A 21,181-nucleotide genomic window follows, 5' to 3' on the forward strand; every position below is an offset into this window, starting at 1 on the left:
GGAAAGTTTTAAGAGGAAAGTCTTAAGTCTGTTCCTGAATGTGGAGATGGTGTTTATGGTTGATGATTATAAAATCTGATCAGGATAAGGTGCTGGCGCTTTGGATGAATACTGCACACCTCAATAAAATCAAACCTATGACAGATTTTTGTTTCCATCCCACATGTAACAAAAACAGTGTCCTTTCGTGCTTTTTTGGTTACTTGAAAAGAAAAGCGCAAACATGCAACTCTGAAAAACTCAAACACTTGGTGATACATGCTCACACTTAGTAGTGCTGTTTTTGTTTTCATATGTTGTCTGTTGTTTTTATTGGGGGGCTACTGACAGCAGTGGCTGTCGTAAAGACAACTTGAACTTTTTGATGCTTGGAGTAAAGTTGCACTACCAGCCCACTGTGAGACCAATATTTACCTATTGATATAATGTCACAACTTATTCACAGTAAATATGGCACCAACCACTGTAGGTAAAATATGTGGTAGTCCAAGTGTGATATTTTTTAAAGGCTTCAAAACAAACGTATTTTCTCATTTACCAAAACACATTACTGTGAAGAGTGTACTCTTATTTCTTTGTTCTGTTTCAGTCTACAATTGGCTGTCCTCACCATTGCTCCATCTTCACTGCTGTCTGTCCTCACTGTCTGTGTCCACACTGTTTTTTTCCCATAAAAGGGTTCTTTTGGTGAGTTTCTCCTTAGTCGCTGTGAGGGTCTAAGGACAGAGGGATATTGCATGCTGTAGAGCCCTCTGAGGCAAACTGTGGTTTGTGATAATGGGCTTTATAAATAAAATTGAACTGACTGTCCAGCTTTGCTGTTTTTGACATAAACAAAGCAAGAATTGTCCCGTGAGTGTTGAAAAGCTCTACATGATAATATCACGTTAGAGTGAAAGTTGAACACAGTTGCTGGCATCATTGTTTGCAGAAATCAGGAACCAAATATCTGTATTAATGAGATCTTAAAAATATAATAGCAGAGGGAGACAATATACTCATCTAGGATGACAAACTTGTCCATATCAAAAGACTGGTGAGTCCTAAAATAGCTCGAACTGTAATTTCTGAGTCCTCCATGTGATTGTAACGCCATGTTACTCCAGCAGGTGCAGCACAGTGTGAGCCATCTTCACCAGCTGCTGATTTCACTGCAGGTACCCCCCCCCCCACACACACACACACACACACACACATACACACCATATACAGCTGTGTGTACAACCCCTCATCACCTCCTCCTGTTTCCAGGCTGTGGTGGCTCAGCAGGACTCGTTCATTCAGGACCAGCGGCAGACCCTGAACGACCGGCTCAATTCCAGTTCCTCCAGACACTCGTCCTCCTCCTCACTCTCATCCTCCTCCTCTTTGTGCACCCCGTCCGTCATGGAGCAGGAGAAACACAGGAGTGTGGAGAGACAGCGACAGGAGGCAGCCACACTGCAGGTTCACTTTCACCTCTGCCTCCTCATTAGTCTCCCACAGAATGAAGCATGGCTTCAGTGATCTGAGACATTAGAGCAGGGATACTCAACTTGCTTTGCTTAGGGGCTGCTTTTTCAAAATGACAGGAGGCCGGAGGCAAATCACAGCAGCCCCATACATGTTTTTAGGATTTTAGGACATCAGGGTCTGTGTGTCTACGGTGTGTGTGTGGCATCCTCTACTGGCACTTTTTTTGATCAAGAAGCTCTATTTTGATGCTATTGTATGAACTCTGGCAAAAACAATTCCCAGAGTGAATCAATTTGTTTTAGTGTCAATTAGGAAATAGTTAGGGGGCCACCTGGCACCCTATCGGGGGCCAGATTCGGTCTGTGTTTGAATTCAGTAGCACAAGCATTTATAGTCTTACATTCAACACAATACCTGCATACCTGTGTGCCTTGTTTTAGAAACAGCAGGCGGCATACCAGGAGGAAAAGAGGAGAACAGAGAAGCTATGGGAGCTGAAGGAGAAAGATATGGCAGAGCGGCAGGAGAGGCTCAGGGTGGAGGAGGAGCAGACCAGCAGGAGGCGTCAGGAGCTGATGGAGGAAAGAGAAAAGCTACAGAGGAAGAAAGAGGAGTACCAGAGAGAGCTGGAGAGGCTAAGGGAGGCGCAGCGGAGGCTGGAGAGAGATACGGAGGCTCTCAGGACAGACACGGACAGACTGGAAGCCATGAGGAGAGAAAAGGTGAGAGTCACTCAGAGTGAAGGTGTACCGATGATGCACACCTGCTAATGAAGCCTTGAATGTTATCTGGGCTGAAATCAGGGGGACTGTCATGTTAGCCTGATGCCGTATTCAGAGCAGAGGTGCAGCTCCTCTGCTCCACAACACAGCTCCCTTTGGTCCTCCGTCTGATCAAAGCTGCTGCTGGTTGACACTGGGCCTCATGCAGTAACATTCTCTTAAATTTCTTTTATATTTTCTCTTAATTTTCTGCTAAGAGAAAACATAAGAGAACTCAATTTCAGATGCACAAATGTTCTTAATCATCCAAATCTACTTTGACCAGGTGTGTTCAATGATAAATCCCACTGATCATAAGTCACCTGTTAGCACAGGTAACACCCCCTAAACGCTGTGTAATTGCAGGTTTTGTGCCATGTGCAAAGACTCTGACACATGAACAAGACTGAAAATATAACACCAAACAAAGGCTACAGTGCAACTGCAACAGTGGTGAAATCGAGATAGTGTGAAATAAACTTAAAGTAAAGGTGATTTTTCAGTGTCAAGAAAATCAAAATCCCACTGACAGAACATTGCTGTGTCAGCAGCAGTGGTTGAGAAGAACTGAAATTCTTTACTTATCCTTAGTAAAAGTACTCATAACACTCCGTTACTACTAAAATATCAGTAGTATACTAAAAATAGTATACTAAAAGTTTTAAAGTAGTATTAAATGTACTTTAAATACATGAAATTAATCAAAATAATAAAAATAGCTAAAAGGAAAAGCAGCAAGTCCTTTACATCTTTGTGAGAAGATGGAACAATAAAATGTTTTGCATGAAAAATGATTTAAACAATTATAAAAATATTTTCTAATTAATCAACAAATCTTTTCCACTGATCTTGTTTGTTTTCATATGAGTACTGGCAAAAGAAACAGAACTAGAGATAGAGCAGTGGAGTAAAGAGTATATGACTCTCTAAAATGTAGTGGAGAAGAAGTGGAAAATGGCATGAGATTAAAATAAATGAAGTAACAAAAGTTCCTCAGATTTGTAATTAAGTACAGTACTTGAGTAAATGTACATAGTTACATTCTAGCTCTGGTCAGTAGAGGTACGCACAGTAACTGAAATTACAGGAACTGGTATCAGTGGACTAAGTATAGTTGTATTTCTTTAGCTCTGGAATTTAATAATCCAGTCATTATAATTAATCTAAAACATTATCTTAATTTAATTAAATTATATTCATTTAATTAAATTATATCCATGCATTTTTAAATGTTTTAAATGTAAAATAAAACGTATTTTTCTTTGGGCTGGGCAATAGTTTGTGGACTGTGAAAACGATGTTGTTGATGTTGGTGAGACTAGTCATAACATTTTTGTTGCGGTACGGAGTATAATAAACGAGAGGAGCAAGAGCAAACACAGACAAGGGGTTAAATCATATAACGATGATTTTTATGTGCGCAAGGAATGAATGAAGGGAATGGTGTTGAGGGAATGGGTCCTGTGGCTGAGATGGCGGAGGAGGCTGGAGTGGCTTAGAGGAATGGAGCGGCAAGGTGGGTGGTGAGGGCTGGAGAAGCTGGAGGGAATGGTGGGGCTGGTGAACCGCTGCAGATCCGTGCAGGTGAGCGATGAGGTTCCAAACACAAAGGTGGTGGGGGCTGGGCGCTGAGGCAGCAGGTACTGAAACAAGCATAGAAATACCATAAGCGCAAAAAATCTCAAAGTAGTAGCGGTCTCGAGAAACACAGGAAAAAATACTCATGAGATGTGGCCAATATACCAAGGGTAAGGTGGAAAGACAATCTGGCAACGAACAGGAGAGAAGCCGCGGTACATATGCTGCAGGTTGATCACTGATGAGGAGCAGGTGAAGAAGTGAGCCGTGAGCTCCAGCACCCAGAAGCCACGCCCAGCCCCTGGAACACAGCAGAACAAGAAGACAAAACAAGCACACAGATACACAATAAAAAGCACTCCTAGACAGAACAAAACCACCACAATTTTCTTTCATCTCAGAGAAGAACAAAGTAAGAAAACAATGGTAAATTCCCAAAATCAGTGGCTAAAAACAAAATAAGAGCAAACAGTGGATAGGAACAAAAACAAGAGAAAATTTGCTTGTATATTGTTTTTTGCACAAGGCCCAATGTGTGGAGCTTTGCTCATGTCCAGCTGAGCTCACAGGACTCTTTAAGAAGCTTTTTTCATCCAAAAACAGCTGTGTGGTGCACAGTGAACTTCTGATAATATTCTGCTAATTACAGAGCCTGTCTCTTTCAGCACATTGTCCCCAGTAGGAGTTTATAAAGAATGTGATTGTGAAATTGACAGGTAAAAATCACAGGCCATGCAGGATAACAGCTTCTGGGGGAAGTGTCTGCGTTTCAATGTAGTTCTTGCCAAAATATGACTGTGTTAAATAAGAACAGAGAGACATTCTGAAGAGAAATGAAGTGATGAGACTGACTGGAAACAAACCTCCAACTCTGACACAGTTATCTGGAAGAGAAAATGAAGATGAGCAGTGAAATTATTGCCAAACTGTCTGTAAACATCAGTTGGTTTACAGCTTCACTCCCTACTTTATTACTCACAGCTGTTTGTGTTGTGAGGGCTGTGCTGACTGCTCATGTTTCTGCTCTGTGGTCACTGTGATCACACACACACACACACACACACACACACACACACACACACACTATCATAATGTGGATACAATGTCATTAATAGTGAAGGAGCTATAAAAATATAACTCCAGTAGTGACAGATCCTCACTGATTGATTGATCGACTGATCAACTGTAAAAATGAAGGGAAATTAATAAGACAGCGAGCAAATGCTGATTTGTATCTTGGCTTGGCAAGGATGCACAAAGCTTTAGTGGCTCCACTTAAGCCTAATTACCATCCCTGCAGCAGGACGACCTCATGGGAACAGACAGATGACATACCTCTCACAGTGGTTGAGGCTGACTGGACAGTCCGTCCCAGTAAGCAGAGAGACTCCTCTGTATGGGATAACTGGTGGGTTTGCCTTGTAAAGGGTAAAATAATTCACATAGGAGACATTATTGATAAATTACATGATATCAATGATCCATACAATGAATGAACTGAGGGTCATTCAAACAGTTCAAATACTTTGATAACAGTTCGTGAACGATCTTTTTTTCATACCAATATTATGTGAACCATTTTTAAAAAAGAAAATTACGTGACACATCATTGTGTTTCAGCTCTTTGGCATTTTTACATACTCAAAACAGGTTCATAACATAAAAATCTAAACTGATTTATGACAGTGTGGTTTAACTTAAAGGTTCCATATTTTAAAAAGTCAGTTTTCCATTTCTTTTTTATCATGAAGCAGGTGAAGGGGCTGTATGTAAAAATTGTGAAAGTATCAAAGCTGTCTGTCCACAGAGACATGTCAACAGGCTGCACTCAGAAACTGTGCCTTTATATTAGTACTTCTGTGAATTTGTGATGTCACAAATTTACTATATTGACCAAATCATCATAAAGTTGCATTAACAATAACAATATGTTACAGGTAGAAAACTGCCCACTGTTTTGAAGGGAGGTACTTTCATTTGGCAAACTAGTTTATTTCTGTTGTCATTTTCAGTTGTAACTGTAAATTATAAAGATAGAGTTAAACATGGGAGACCTGTGCTTATTTTATGAACTGTGTTTTGTTAACATCTTTAATAAAATAAATCTACCGGCACAGAAGCTAAGCAATGTCCTGCTGTGGATGCAGCAAAGCATACTTTAGCTACCAGCTCAGTGAGTAAAGTGACTGAAAATTGTACAGAGAACCACTAAAACCAAGTGTATGAGACAGAAGGGAAATACAGGTCCATTTAGACGTGTGAGACAAATCATGTGTTGTTGAACATTAAAGCATGGAAATACTATGTAAATATGCTGTAGTAGAAATCCCCCATTAAAGTACCTGAATATTAGCAGATGGGATGTTTACGTTTTCTGTTTCAGCTCCTTAGTTTCATGTTTTAGCCGTTTTGAGTTTGTTTTTTATGCTACAGGTTCCAGAATGAACATCCTCTACAGCCCACAGCAGCCTTGTGTCTCTGTGAGGCCCCACCCAGATCTGTGGTGCTTCATAACACTACATAAAATCACAAAAAAACACTTCCCTCAAGGGTGTTATTACTGGGTTAAAGATAAAACAGTACAGTTCTCTGTGGCTTCATGTCTCTCTGCATACTTTACAGTCAGAGCAGCCGCAGAGGAACCAACGGATTCCCTCCATCACCTCTGAGGACTCCATAATGTTCCACAGCACTTGCTCTCTGGATCTCGATTCAAATGAAGCAGCAGAGCAGCCAAAAGAGGTAAAATATTGTCCTCCTATTTACAGAAGGAGAACAGACCAGTGTGTTTGTTACAGTTTAGTCGGCTGCTATGAGTCCTATAAGAAGTCTTCTTTGTCTGCATTGCAGTTTGAGCTCTCATCCTCTGCCCCAACCAAAGAATCTTTTCTCCGCATTGGATCCAAGAGGATGGGCAAAAGCTTTAACCCCTTTTCCTCGTCAGCCTCCTCTAAGCCTCAGGGAGCAGAGAAGGAGTCCCAGCTCCCCACCAAACTGCTCCAGCTGACCAAACCCAAAGAGAAGAAGGACAAGAAGAAGAAGAAGAAGAAGGGCGAAGGAGAGCAAAGTCAGACAGGTACCATCAACAAAGTATATCCATCCTGTTTCTCTAGTGTCTTCACCTGGAATATCTCTGAATGTTGCTCTTCACTTAAACACGAGCCACTGTGGACAGGGAAATGCCTCATTTTTTCAAGAATCTAAATTGTTATTAGAGAGTGTCAGATTTGCAGCAAATGAAAGTTTCCTTTAGGGGAGTGTTTCTCAAAGGGGGCAGTACCACCCCAGGTGGCGTTCCGAGGGTGTTGCAGGGCGCATAAGCAATACTTTTAAAAGGGAGCCTTTGATGTGTTCTTCCGCAGCCTTTGTGTATATGTGCCTTGAGAGAGAGAAAGGGGCAGTCAGTGTTGTACTGCTGAAGTGCCACTTCCCTAAACTTTGTCGGCCCCAGAGAGTTTTAGACAGGACCCTGTGTCTGTCAGACTAAACAGCAGACTGTAGGATACAACGTTTTTTCCCTCAAAACATTACAACTTTATTCTCAACTCCTTAGAGATCTCAGATATGGGGAGTATTTTTTTACCGTGTAGAAAGCATGGATGTATTATAAGGAAGTAGAAAGTTTAGAATATGAGAAAAAATTTTTGCTTAAATACACTTGAGCTACAGTCCAGGGGTTTATGAATGAATTCTAATGAGTTACTGTGCTGTGACATGAAGAGCTGTCGTGTGGAATTTTAAAGAAGTTACTTCTTTAAGCAAAATAGCAAGACTGAAGGGAAAATCATGTCAACTTGTGTGTTGATATATATGAAAGCAATGCAGAAAGCCTTAAAGATTTACTGCATTATGTTTCATTATATTTTCATATTTATAATTGTTACTTGGCACCTGAAATTTATTTCCCCCCACCTAAAAAATACATTTATACCAGAAATGTGTGCATGGAAATTCACCAGGAATAAAGGGTATGAAATTTTGACACACCAAATTTCCCCAGGAGGCCCTCTAGAAAAAACAAAACAAAAAAACTAGCTACTATTTAAGTGTTTGTGCTGGACTGTTTCTCGACCGGGTAATGACTTGTGTCTTCATGTCTCTTCAGAGAGCAAAGCTGCAGTGATGTCAGATCCTCAGAATGATGGAACTTCTTCTGCTGACGACCTGAACGCTGCACATGTGAACTTCTAACCTTCCTGAGAAAGCAAACAGGACCCCAGGTGTTCCCTAATTCTCTGTTTGGATATAAAATGCCTATGTCTTAGCTGACTGCCTGGCCTCTGGACACTGTCCCTGTCTTCCTGTCGGACAGGATGGAACATCATGGGCAAGAAGCAAACTGTATGACAATCTGACTTACCTGCGTGTGTCCCAGGTCAACAACAGTGATGAGTTCCTCTTGGAGACAGCAGATGGATTCATGCTGAGCTGATGACTCATTCAGGACTTTATTCACAAAATGTTTCCTCCACAGCCGTCTCTCAGTGAGAGATGTGACTGAAGGCTGAGGAGGATCAGCCGAGCAGTGTGACAACATGTTGTGCAGTTCCTCCTGCTGCCAGTCCGCAGACTGTGTGTAAGATCATGTCACATGGTGCTTCAGGTCAAACCTCCACAAGACTTTAACTCTTTGAAACCAGGAATGTCATCACTTTTCTTGTGCTGCTTTCAGACACCTTTCACAAGTATTTAAAGCTTCGAAACCTAAGCAAATTGGTGCAAATTCTTTCAAAAACATGGGAAAAAGCAATGAGCAACTTGGTAAGAAATGTTCCACAAATTGCAAGAAAGAAGTAGATTTAGATTTTTTTTATAACTGAAGAAAAATGCCTCTATATATTTAGAATTATCATAAATATGAAAGAAATCAAGCCAATTTGCTGAGGTTTCAATAGGTTAAACTGTAATTTTAACAAGAACCAATAATGAGTGCCATTTCTATAAAGTATTGCTGTTACTTTGAAAGCCTGTGTTGACTCCTCAGTTTTTGTGATTGGTTGCAGTCTTGGACCTGGACTGATTAACTCAAGCAACTTTTAATCTGAAGGGAAAGTTCACCCAAAAATGAAAATTCAGTAATTATCTACTCTCCCTCATGCTGATGGACAGTTGGGTCAAGTTTTCTACTTCACAAAACAGTGCTGCAGGTTCAATAATTAAGGCAAATGGTGACAAACTGTCTGAAATAGGAAAAAAAAGTTATACTATAGCATATCATCAAAAATAGCATGAAAAAGGCATACTGTAACATGTCGTCCAAAATAGCATAAAAAAGACATACTATAACATGTCTTCAGAAATAGCATAAAAAAGTCATACAGTAGCATGTCATCATAAATAGCATAAAATAGTCATATGATAGCATGTCATCCGAAAAAACATGAGGTCATACTATAGCTTGTCGTTCAAAAGAGAATAAAAAGGTCATACTATAGCTTGTCATTCAAAATAGCATAAAAAGTCATACTATAGCATGTCGTCCAAAATAGCACAATTTTTATAATATAACTTGTCGTCAGCAATAGCATTGAACTTAAGCATGTTGTCCAATACACCATAAAAAAAGTGATACTATACCATGTCGCCCTAAATAGCATAAAAAGGCATATTATAGCAAGTCATCCAAAATATCAAAAAGTCATACTATAGCATGTCATTCAAAAAAAAAAAAAAAAAGGTCATACTATAGCATGTTGTCTAAAATAGCATAAGAGTCATACTATAGTATATCGTCCAAAATAGCATAAAAAATCCATACTTTAGCATGTAGTTCAAAAAAAGGATAAAAAGTCAAAGTATAGCATGTCGTCCAAAATAGCACAAAAAAGTCACACTATAGCTTGTCTTCCAAAATAGTTGAAAAAAGTTTACAGCATCTACAGTCTACAGCATGTTGTTCAAAAATGAACAAAAGAGTCATACTATAGCCATCATCAGAAATAGCATTAAAAAGTCACACTTTAGCATTTCGTTCGAATACCATTAAAAGTCATACTAAAAGATGTTGTCCAAAATAGCATGAAAAAAGTACCATAGTATGTCGTCCAGAAGGGCATGAAACACTAATACTAGAGCATGTTGTCAAAAATAGTGTGGCGAGAGACAGGTGTGAGAGTATAAGAGTTTTTGGTCAGATTGCACACTTCAACTATATTGTTGCCAACAACGCCACCTGGGGAGTTTCGCCCCAGGAATTAGTTTTAAACCAATTTCACCTTTAAGGCACACAGTTCATTTTACTCAAGGCAGAGTAGACACGGTTCCGTTCAAACAAGCATTCTTTATTTTAACAATCGATTTAAAACACTAAAAACACCATTCACACAGGGACAAATCAACGGGGGGAACTAAATGAAAGCCTAGGCTTACCAGGGTGCGTGGGCTACTGACTGATGCGGAGAATCCCCAACCAAAAATATAAACACCCAAACACACGTGACAGTCACACACAGCACACACTCGGTGAGGAAACCCAGAACCCCGGGGAGCACAGCACACGAGAAGGGAGGGGGGAACCCCGCCACCAGGTCACCACCACCACCACCGGACCTCAGCAACTAAAGAGGAAAACAAAAGAAAATTAGTGGGGTCGCAACAAAATTCAACGAACAGAAATATCCAAAACTTATATACAAATCAGAAACTAAACAATACAAACTACCAACCACAAATGAAAGAAATAAAGACAAATACTGAAAGAATAACCCTCGACCCAACCAAAATATCAAAACCAAAGAAATTAGATAAATTAGGCAAACAGGCAGAGAAACTAAATAAGTAACTAATGAGAACAAAAACAAAAGAAATAAATGTGGGGAGGGCTCTAACCCCACTATTCAATCACTACATTGAAATTGGTGAATTAATGGTGATTAAAACCTTGGTGCAGAAGCAAAGAAAAACAGGAAAAGCAAAAACAGAGCATAGCATCAAAAGCAGCACCTAAAACAAGGACAAAGAAGCAGCGGTCAAAAGCAGCAAGACAAGCAGCAAGACAAAGCAGCAGCGGCAAGACAAAGCAGCAGCGGTAAGACAAAGCAGCAGCGGTAAGACAAAGCAGCAGCGGTAAGACAAAGCAGCAGCGGCCCCCTGTAGCTGTGGCGATGTATCACTTTAAACCCGCCGCACCCGATCAGTTGATGCCGGCGTCACTCGCGCAGTGTTGGGCAGCTGACGCTCATACGCTCTTGGGCGGCTGGGATCTGAGGACCCGACAAATCATCATCTACACATTCACACGTGCTTATAACAATTAGGAATGCGGGAGGCTACATACCGGTTAGCAGAGTTGGCTGGGTATGACACACCAGAGGAAAAGGGAAAGAATCGCGCAGCTACTGGAGCATATGCTGAAAATGCACGAGGGGAGCTGCAAGTTGAAATTAGACTTGCTACGGAAGACTCCTACAGCGTGTTTCACAGGGTCGAGGATTATCCCTTGGCAAAGTACCTAAGTACCTACAATCATGCAATTGTTAGCCACGGTCATGACTAGCAGTTTACAGAGAGGGAGAGAAACTTACCACAGCAGGCCATCTAGGTGACACACACACACAGGAGTCTCTGGAAGCCCCAAGTCAGCCGCTCTGCATGACACACAAACATTAGCTCCTGGCCACATGAGCCGAAAGCAGCAGGTGAGCAGACAAACCGCGTTACCTGTCCAAGCACAAAAGTCTGACCTGGAAGCGACGTCACCGTCAGGAGCAGCAAGAGAGAACTAGCAAGGAGGGATCGGCCCCTTTTATAGGAGGGTGCGCTTCTGGTGGTTGGCTGTGGTGCTAATTAGGCAGGCTCACCCACAGGTCTCTATACTGCCACAATAGCATATAAAAATCAGACTATTGCTATCATCCGAAATAGCATAAAAAAGGCATACTATAGCATGTCATCCAAAATAGCATTAAAAAAGCTATACTATATGTAGCAGAGAGAATCTGAGTTAGAGGCTGCAGACTGCAGCCTCTCCAAAAAGTAGGTCAGCTCCTCCCCTTTCCCAACCCCCCTAAATTGGCAGCCTACTTAAGACACCTGTGGCATAAAGGCTGCCTTTCTCTTTGTTTGTGCCTGGTGGCTGCCACATGGTCATGTCTCTGAGTTTACTGTCTGTTGTGCACTGATGGCCTGGTTGTCGTGGTGTCCATTAAAATGGATTTGAGTGGTGAATTGTTCCAGACTGATTGAAGGACATCAGGGTAATTGTAGTACCTGCTCAGACACAATCAGCTGCTGCTTTGTTTTGGGCTGTTTTGTTTTGTTCTGTTTGTTCTGTTGAGATGAGTGTTTGTCTTAGGTTTGGTTTTGTAAGTGCTATTAAAATTTGCCCTTTTAGCTTGAACCAACTGGTTTAATACAGTTTTAACCGTTTCTTTAGTAGCATTTCCTTTCTTCTCCCTTACAGTGCAGTGGTTGCTGGCTAGCGGTGGAGGCTAGGCACTCGGGGTGGTTCCCAGCACCTTTCTGTTGTAGTGATAAGGGCACTGGGACACAATAGTCTGCACCTGTTTGCTGTGTGTTTGCTGTGTGTTTTCTGTGAGTTCACGAGTGGTGGGTAAGTGCACTCCTGGGACACTTCCTTTGGTAGTTTGCCTCCCCCTTGCTAGCTTCCACTCACTCCCCCTTCCCTTTTTTTGATAGTTTTAATAATTCACTTTGGAAGTGTTTTTATTAATTGAAAAGAGTTATTGTTAAGAGAATAAATTGTAAGAAATTTTCATACATCCTACTGTAATTTTGACCCGCATTCATTTCTCATTACTAATTCCTTCTTTTCCCTCCACAGACACTTCCATTTTAAAATTATTTTTGCTTAGATAATTATTAATAAATAAATCCTGATTTGCTTTTGAACCATGTCTCTGTCTTGTAGTGCTTGAACCTGTGTTTGCCTTACTGCTTAGAACTGGGTAAAACTCCTTGGGTGAAAGTCCTTAGGTGGTGTTGTTTGGCTTGCAATTTGTATCATTCTGTTACAGCCCCTTTTATAATATAAAAGTACCCACCACCATGTTGCTACATATAGCATGTCGCCATAGATAGCATAAATAAGGCATACTATAGCATGTCATCTGAAATAGCAAAAATTCATACTATAGCATGTTGTCAAAATACTATAAAAAAATCATACTATAACATGTAGTCCAAAAAAGCATTAAAAAGTCATACTATAGCATGTGGTCCAAAATTGGTGAAAATTTCATACTGTGGCATGTTATTGAAAATAGCATAAAAAAGACATACTATAGCATGTCATACGAAATAGCATAAAAAAGTCTATGCTATAGCTTGTTGTCCAAAATAGATGAATAAAGTCATACTGTAGCATGTCATCCATAGTAGCATAAAAAAAGTCATACTGTAGTCATACTATGTCGTTGAAAAATAGCATAAAGATATTCTATAAAATGTCACCCTAAATATCATAAAAGAGGCATACTATAGCATGTCATACAAAATAGAAAAAAGTCATACTATAGCATGTCATCCAAAATAGCACAATTTTCATACTAAAACATGTCATTCAAAAAAAACAAAAGGGTCATACTATAGCATGTCATCCACAATAGCATTAAAAAAGTCATACTATAGCATGTCATTCAAAATAGCATGAAAAAGTCATACTAAAACCATGTTGTTCAAAAAGTACAAAAAAGTCATATTATGCTATTTCTGACAACATGGTATACCATGTTGTCAGAAATAGCATTAAAAAGTCACACTTTGGCATGTCGTTCGAATACCATTAAAAGTCATACTAAAAGATTTCCTCTGAAAAAGCATAAAATAGTCATACTACAGCATAGCATCCGAAATAGGTGAAAAAAGTCATACTACAGCAGATTGTTCAAATAGGTGAAAAAAGTCATTCTGTAGCATGACGTCCAAAATACCATTAAAAAAAGTCATACTGTAGCATGACATCCAAACTATCCTAAAAATGTTATACTGTAGAATGATGTTCAAAATATCACAGAAATTTCTATAGCATGTCATCTCAATTAGTATAAAGAAGTCTTACTATATCATGTCTATCAAAAGAGTTTAAAAAAGTCGTACTATAGTATGTCATCCAAAGTAGCATGAAAAAGTCGTACTATAATATATCATCCAAAAAGGTATAACAAAACTCACACTATAGTATCTCGTCCAAAATACCATAAAAAAAACATAATATTATAGCATGTCGTCCAAAATAGCATAAAAATGTCATATTATATCATGTAATCCTAAATAGCAACTAAAACCCGATACTACGGCATGTTGCCCAAAATACCATGAAAAAGTCATAGGGTAGCATGTCATCCAAAGTAGCATAATGATGTTATACTATAGTATGAGACTAAAAAAGTTATACTAAAGCATGTCGTCCAAAATAGAAAACTATAGCATGGCTTCCAAAATAGCATAATAACGTCATATGTTGCCCAAAATAGCATATAAGAGTCATACTAAAGCATGTCATCCAAAATAGCATAAAAAGTCATAGTATGGCATGTCGTCAGGAATAGCATGAAAAAGGCGTAAAAATAGTGAGTCTTCCAAATAGCATAAAAAATTCATTCTATTGGAATGTCGTTCAAAATAGCATAAAAAAGTCATACTATAGCATTTGGTCCAAAATAGCATGGAAAAGTCATACTAAAGCATGTTGTCCAAAATAGCATGAAAAGGTCATACTATGTCATGATATTCAAAATCGCATGAAAACATCATATTACAGCAGTCAACGAAAGTAGCATAAAAATGTCATACTACGGCATGTCATCAAAAATAGCATAAAAAAGTCATACTATGGTATGTATGCAGCATATGTAGTATGTAGTATATATATGTAGCATAAAAAGTCCTACTATAGCATATCATCCGAAATAGTTCAGAAACGTCATACTATGGCATGTCGTTCAAAATACCATGATAAAGTCCAAAAGTCCAAAGCATGCCGTCCAAAATAACCCATAAAAGTCATACTAAAGCATGTCCTCCAAAATAGCACAAAAAATTACTACTACAGCATGTTGTCCAAAATAGTTCGTAAACATCATGCTATAGCATTACCTCCGAAATAGCATGATAAGGCAATATTATTGCATGTCCTCCAAAACAGCATAAAAAGAGTCATACTATAGCATGTCCTCCAAAACAGCATAAAAACAATGATACTATAGCATGTCATCAAAAATAGCATAAAAAAGTCATAGTATGGCATGTCATTCAAAAAAGCATAATAAAGTCATAATATAAACATGTAGTACAAAATAGCATAAAAAAGGCATGCTATAGCATGTTGTCTAAAATAGCATAAAAAAGTCAAGTGAAGTCAATTTTATTTATAGAGCCCATTATCACAAAACATGGTTTGCTTCAGAGGGCTTTACAGTGTACGACATCCCTCTGCCCTTAGACCCTCACATCACCCAAGGAAAAACTCCCGAAAAAGAACCACTGTAACGGGGAAAGAAAAAAAAGGAAAAAAACCTCAGGAAGAGCGGCAGAGGATGATGAGGGATCCCTCTTCCAGGACGGACAGACGTGCAATAGATGTCGTAAATAACAAATAATAGTAAAAAGTTATAGTAAAATAGTAAATAACAAATGAGATACCATTGTGGCAAAAAGGAAAGAGAAAGGGGGGGGCACAGCAATAGTGGAAACAGACGCATGTCATATTACAGTAATGATAGATGTGAAATTATCAAATGCACTCTATGATGATACTGTGGGTGTTGATAAGAGTGTCATGCATATATATATATGTATATATATATATATACATATATATATATATATATACGATATTGTTTGTGTTGATAAGAGTGTCATGCACACACACACACACACACACACACACACACACACACACATATATATATATATATATATATATATATATATATATATATATATATATATATATATCCGGCAAAGTTGGGAAACAAGGGAGCAGGAATGTGTACTGCAGTTTAACAGACCCAAGGTGGTGAGTAGTAAAAAGGATAAGCACTCGATGAGGATCTTAGAGTCACTGATCAGCAATTACAACTTAAATATGAATGCCAGAGAGCAATAATAAAAAAGAAAGAAAAGAAAGAAAGAGAGAGGAAACAGAGAGTGGCAGGTCTGAAGGGACTCAAAACCACCCCCGCTGGAATGGGCCAAAAGCTCTGCCACCTCCCCCCAGTTGAAATCCCCGTCCGTGTGACAAGAAACTTGTGCTCCAGGAATATATACACTAACAAAACTAGGGTCTCTAATCAGCTATTATGGCTTAAATATAAAGGTCAGAGAGCAGTGTTAGTCTCACTGCTCTCTGACCCCAATAGAAAGTCCCCCGGCAGGTTAAACCTATGTCAGCCTAACTATGGGCTGGTCTGGGCAACCTGAGCCAGCCCTAAACTTTATTAAAGAGGAAGGTCTTAAGTCTACCCTTAAAAGTGGAAACGGTGTCTGCCTCCCTAACCGAAACTGGAAAATGGTTTCATAAGAGAGGAACATGGAAGCTGAAGGCTCTGGTTCCTATCCTACATTTGGAAACATGGAGAACCACAAGTAATCCTGCATTTTCAGAGCGCAGTGATTTTTATAGTTGGTAAAGAACAATGAGCTGCGACAGATAGGATGGAGTCTGACCATTTAGAGCTTTGTAAGTAAGGAGGAGGATTTTAAATTCAATCCTGGAATTTACAGGGAGCCATTGCAACAAAGCTAAAAATATGAAATATGAAGAAATATGGTCCCTTTTCTTGGTTCCCATTAGAACATGCAGCGTTCTGCACCAGTTGGAGAGACCTAAGTGATTTGTTGGGGGATCGTTTATAAAAGGGAATTACAGTAATCCAGACTAGAGATGACAAATGCATGTACTAATTTTTCAGCATCTGTCTCGGATAGGATATGTCTGATTTTTGCGATGTCACGCAAGTGAAAGAAAGCAGTCCTTGAAGTTTGGGAGTCAAAAGATAAATCTTGATCAAATAAAGCTCTGAGGTTCTTTACAGATGTGCTAGAGGCCAAGGTAATGCCATCTAGACAACATTGTTAGAAGAATTTCTGAGGTGTTTGGGGCCAAGAACAATACCTTTGGCTCATCCAGGCTTTTATGTCCTTAAGACATGTTTGAAGTCTAGATAGCTGATCAGTTTCATCTGGTTTCATAGATAGATACAATTGCGTATTGTCAGCATAACAATGGAAATTTATAGAGTGTTTTCTAATAATGTTGCCTAGAGTAAGCATATATAAAGTAAAAAGGGATTGGTCCAAGCACAGAAACTTGTGGCACTCTGAATCAGACTGTAGTATGCGTGGAAGATTGATCATTGATGTGAACAAATTGGGAACGATCTGATAAGTAAGATTTAAACCAGGTTAGTGCTGTTCCTTTAAGGCCAATTAACTGTTCCATTCTGCGCAGCAAAATTTGATAGTCAATGGTGTCAAAAGCAGCACTGAGATCTCAATCAATATGTTATTAATTTTTACTAGTGCCATCTCTGTACTATGATGAAGTCTAAAGCCTGACTGAAAGTCCTCGAATAAACTATTATCTTGGAGAAAGTCACAGAGTTGATGAGCAACCACTTTATCAAGGATTTTAGAAATAAAGGGGAGATTAGATATCGGTCTATAGTTAGCTAAAATCTCAGGATCGAGAGTGGGCTTCTTTAGAAAAGGTCTAACGACAGCTACTTTAAAGGACGGTGTACATAGCCCGTTAATAATGACGCATTGATTATATCTAACAAAAGAATTGTCTAATAAGGGTAAAGCTTCCTTAAGTAGCCTAATTGGGATGGGATCTAGCAGGTATGTTGATGGCTTAGATGCAGAAATCAGAGTAGAGAGTGTTTAAAAACAGTCCAAATAAATTCCAGGCCTTGCTGCCATATCCAAGTCCAGGGTCAGATCAGTTAAGGGCAAGAGATGATGGATTCTATCTCGAATAGTTATAATTTCATCATTTAAAAAAGTCATAAAGTCATCACTTCTTAGGGCCGAAGGAGTCAGCCTGGCTACAGTGTTGAAAAGAAACCTGGGATTGTTTTTATTCTCCTCAATTAATGATGAGTAATAGTTTGCTCTGGCATGGCGGAGGGCCTTCTTATACATTTTAAGAGTATCCAGCCAGACTGAACGGGACTCTCCGAGGTTGGTTGAACGCCAATTTCTTTCAAATTTTCACGATGTTTGTTTCAATCTGGGGGTAAACCATGGGGCTAATTTTCTTTGTTTCATTATTTTCTTCTTGGAAGGTGCAACAGAGTCGATAGCTGATTGCAGTGAGCCAGCAGCACTATCAACAAGACAATCAATTTGAGAATGACTTAAGTTAGTAAGAGTATGATGTCAATGCAGAAAGGAATCAGTTTCTTAAATTTAGCCACTGCTGAATCAGATAGACATCTAGAATAGTAACTCTTACTGAGGGGCTTGTAGTCAAGTAAAAAAATAGAAAGTTATTAAATAATGGCCTGACAGGCAGGATTCTCAGGGAAGACTAAAAAATCGTCAATATCGATGCTGTATGCTAGGACAAGATCTATGGTGCGATTCTTGCGATGAGTGGGTTTATGTACACACTGACTGAAGCCAATTGAATTCAAAAGCGTGGAGAAAGCAGAACTAAGGCTGTCATTATTAATATCCATGTGCAGTGGCGGCTGGTGATAAAAAATTTTGGGGGGGCGCACTGGGGAGTGGGGATTACAACACAACTATAAACTCTACTTGAACATAAATTTTGCTCTCCTCTCCTTCAGGCCAGCAAATTTTTCAATTACTTTCTGATTGAAATCTGTCATTTCACAAACAAGTCTCTTTTCCATGGAGAGCATGCTAATTCTGCCAGAAAACTGTAGCTTCATGCTGTTGTCAAGATGGCTACGGCTACTTTCATGCCGTTTGCATTTTTCAGAGAGATGTTTCAGGTCTCTGACCCCCGTTGTTGTCCACAGAGGTTCAGTGCCAACACTTTGAAAAAGCAAGCAGGGAAAGCAATAAAGAGCATTGCTAACTTCACATCCAGTTAGCCAACTGTGTTTAGCATAACACAGGCGGGAGAAGCCCCGGGTGTAACTCCGCCCACGGTCACTTGCCTGCTGCTGGATTTTTAAGTCCGGTTGGTCTGGTCCAAGCTCCTTAATCCGCTTCTTTTCCTCCAGTGAACGCCTCGTGAAATTATTATTTTGTAAAGAAACAACCGAATTTTGTTTTGCTGTCGCCATTGTCTCCTGTCTTGTCGTGACTTGTCCGTTTGCATCCGTATGGTCGTCTGTTGACTGTGTTTGTGACAGATGCGCTCGCGCATCTACGCAGCCAGGGGTGTGACTTTGATTGACAGGTATCATCAATCAATCAGGTTGGATGAACAATGACAGACAACGCGCTGATTCGCCACGGGCGCAGAGAGCTGCGCCCGGAGGAGAATCTTTGAGTAACAAATTAGAGACCACTGTGAAGTCACATGGAAGAAAAGTTTAATGACATACATACACACTCATTTGGCCGGCGTCCCTCGCCTTTGAAACATATGTATTTCAGCCTGCACAAAAAACAACTCTGAATAAACCCAATATGGGATGGGAAGGCTTGAAAAATTAAAAGTCAGACACATTTTCTGAGTGCACAGATGTGATAATTACTTTTTATTGCATGATTTATGTGTACTGTGTGTCTATACTTTTTCCTGTAATTTTGATGGGGGCGGCGCCCTAGTGCCCCCTATTGACAAGCTGCCACTGTCCATGTGAATGTTAAAATCCCCTACAGTAATTACTTTGTCTGATTTAAGCACTAAACTTGATATAAGCTCAGAGAATTCAGATAGAAATTCAGAGTATGGGCCGAGGGCGCAAATAGAATTAGCTGTAGAGTTTTCCAGGATGGGTGAGAAAGACTAAGATAAAGGCTTTCAAATGAACTACAATTTAGCTTAGCTTCAGGCTAACGTACTCATCAGGACAAAGCCAGGTCTCAGTGAGGCATAATAAATCAATATGATTATCCAATATTAAATCAGTGACTATAAGAGCTTTGGTTGATAGGGATCTAATGTTTAAGAGTCCACATTTAATTCTCCTGTTATGATACTGTTTGACAGGAGATGTATTATTTTTATGAGATTTTTTTGTACAACTCCCCTTTCATTTATTTTAGATTTAAACAAATGAAGTGGTTGGGGGACAGACACCGTTTTTTATAACATTTACATTGTGGTTGTGTAACTGTTCTAGAAGCTCAGAGAATCGTGTAAGACTGCAAATCTGCACCCTGGTCCCAACTCTGGGATGTCATGGCTTTGGGCTTCTAATAAACTCGGCCAGATTCCTAGAGAGGAGATCAGCTCCATCCAAAGTGGGATAGATGCCATTCCTCCGGATAAGACCAGGTTTACCCCAAAGTGTGCCAATTATTAACAAAGCCCACATCATTTGCTGGACACAACCTCAACAACCAGCGGTTGAGTGATGACATGCAGCTGAACATCACTGGTCATCATTTGGGAGGGGTCCAGAGAAGATTACAGTGTCCAACATCGTCTTTGTGTACTCATACACCGACTCTATGTTAATTTTGGTGACCTCCGATTGGCGTAACCGGATGTCATTGCCGCCAACGTGAACAACAATCTTACTGTATTTACGCTTAGCCTTAGCCAGCAGCTTCAAATTTGACTCGACGTCGGCCGCTCTGGCCCCAGGGATACATTTGACTATGGCCGCTAGTGTCACTAACTTCATGTTGCGTAAAACAGAGCTACCAATGACCAGGGTTGTGTCCTCAGCCAGTGTGTCTGAGTGGGGAGTACTTACTTGAAACATGAAGGGGGGTGAGGGGGGGTTGGAGGTGTACCATGGGCTTCAGCTTACCATGCTTCGCTCAGACCGTCAGACAGTCACCCAGCCACCTGGCTGCACGGGGGTTGCCAGGGGACAGCTAGCAGAGGCTACGCTATGTCGCCCCTACAGGGGCTTGCTCACTATCGCAGCTAAAGAGGGATTTTCCATGGTGGCGCTCCCAGATCGCTAAGCCTCGCCTCCAGCGCAGCAGTACAACTGTTACTAAAGGAGGCAGAGGAGTAACTAAACATCTGACACACTGAGCAGCAGAGAGCAGCAGAAGAGGGAGAAGAGCAGGGAGAAGCCATCGCTCACCAGAGATAAAGCTAAAGTAGCTAACGTGCTAACAGTAAGTGAGCAGCTGTGTGATTAACCAGGAAAAAACACTGAGAGGAGAAGACAGCTGTGAGTGATTGTGTAAAACTTATGTGAGTTTTCAGTCACAGAAAAGTAAGAAGCAGCTGAAGTAAGGCGCAAGATAGAAGATTAGCTGTGAATCGCTCAGGAGCAGCACAGAGACGCTACCAGAGACACAGACAGAGATACACCGGA

The 21,181-nt window shown here is 40.1% G+C and overlaps 1 protein-coding gene across 8 annotated transcripts in view; it reads left to right on the top strand.

Moving 5' to 3' along the window:
* Positions 1-8,759, top strand: part of akap13b (A-kinase anchoring protein 13b) — a 76,916-nt gene extending 68,157 nt beyond the window's left edge. For 5 of the 8 annotated variants that reach the window (XM_042496483.2, XM_042496486.2, XM_088080625.1 and 2 more), the window contains 6 exons: positions 1,107-1,157; positions 1,252-1,446; positions 1,896-2,177; positions 6,417-6,536; positions 6,645-6,870; positions 7,900-8,759. In XM_042496483.2, the coding sequence (XP_042352417.2) occupies positions 1,107-1,157; positions 1,252-1,446; positions 1,896-2,177; positions 6,417-6,536; positions 6,645-6,870; positions 7,900-7,985 (960 nt within the window). In that variant the 3' untranslated portion in view covers positions 7,986-8,759. The other 3 variants (XM_042496484.2, XM_042496487.2, XM_088080626.1) reach the window with 2 other exon arrangements.
* The last annotated feature ends 12,422 nt before the right edge of the window (positions 8,760-21,181 follow it).

The sequence above is a fragment of the Plectropomus leopardus genome, chromosome 7 (assembly GCF_026936395.1).
Source record: "Plectropomus leopardus strain MGB_pleo_1.0 chromosome 7, ASM2693639v1, whole genome shotgun sequence".
Taxonomy (NCBI): domain Eukaryota; kingdom Metazoa; phylum Chordata; class Actinopteri; order Perciformes; family Serranidae; genus Plectropomus; species Plectropomus leopardus.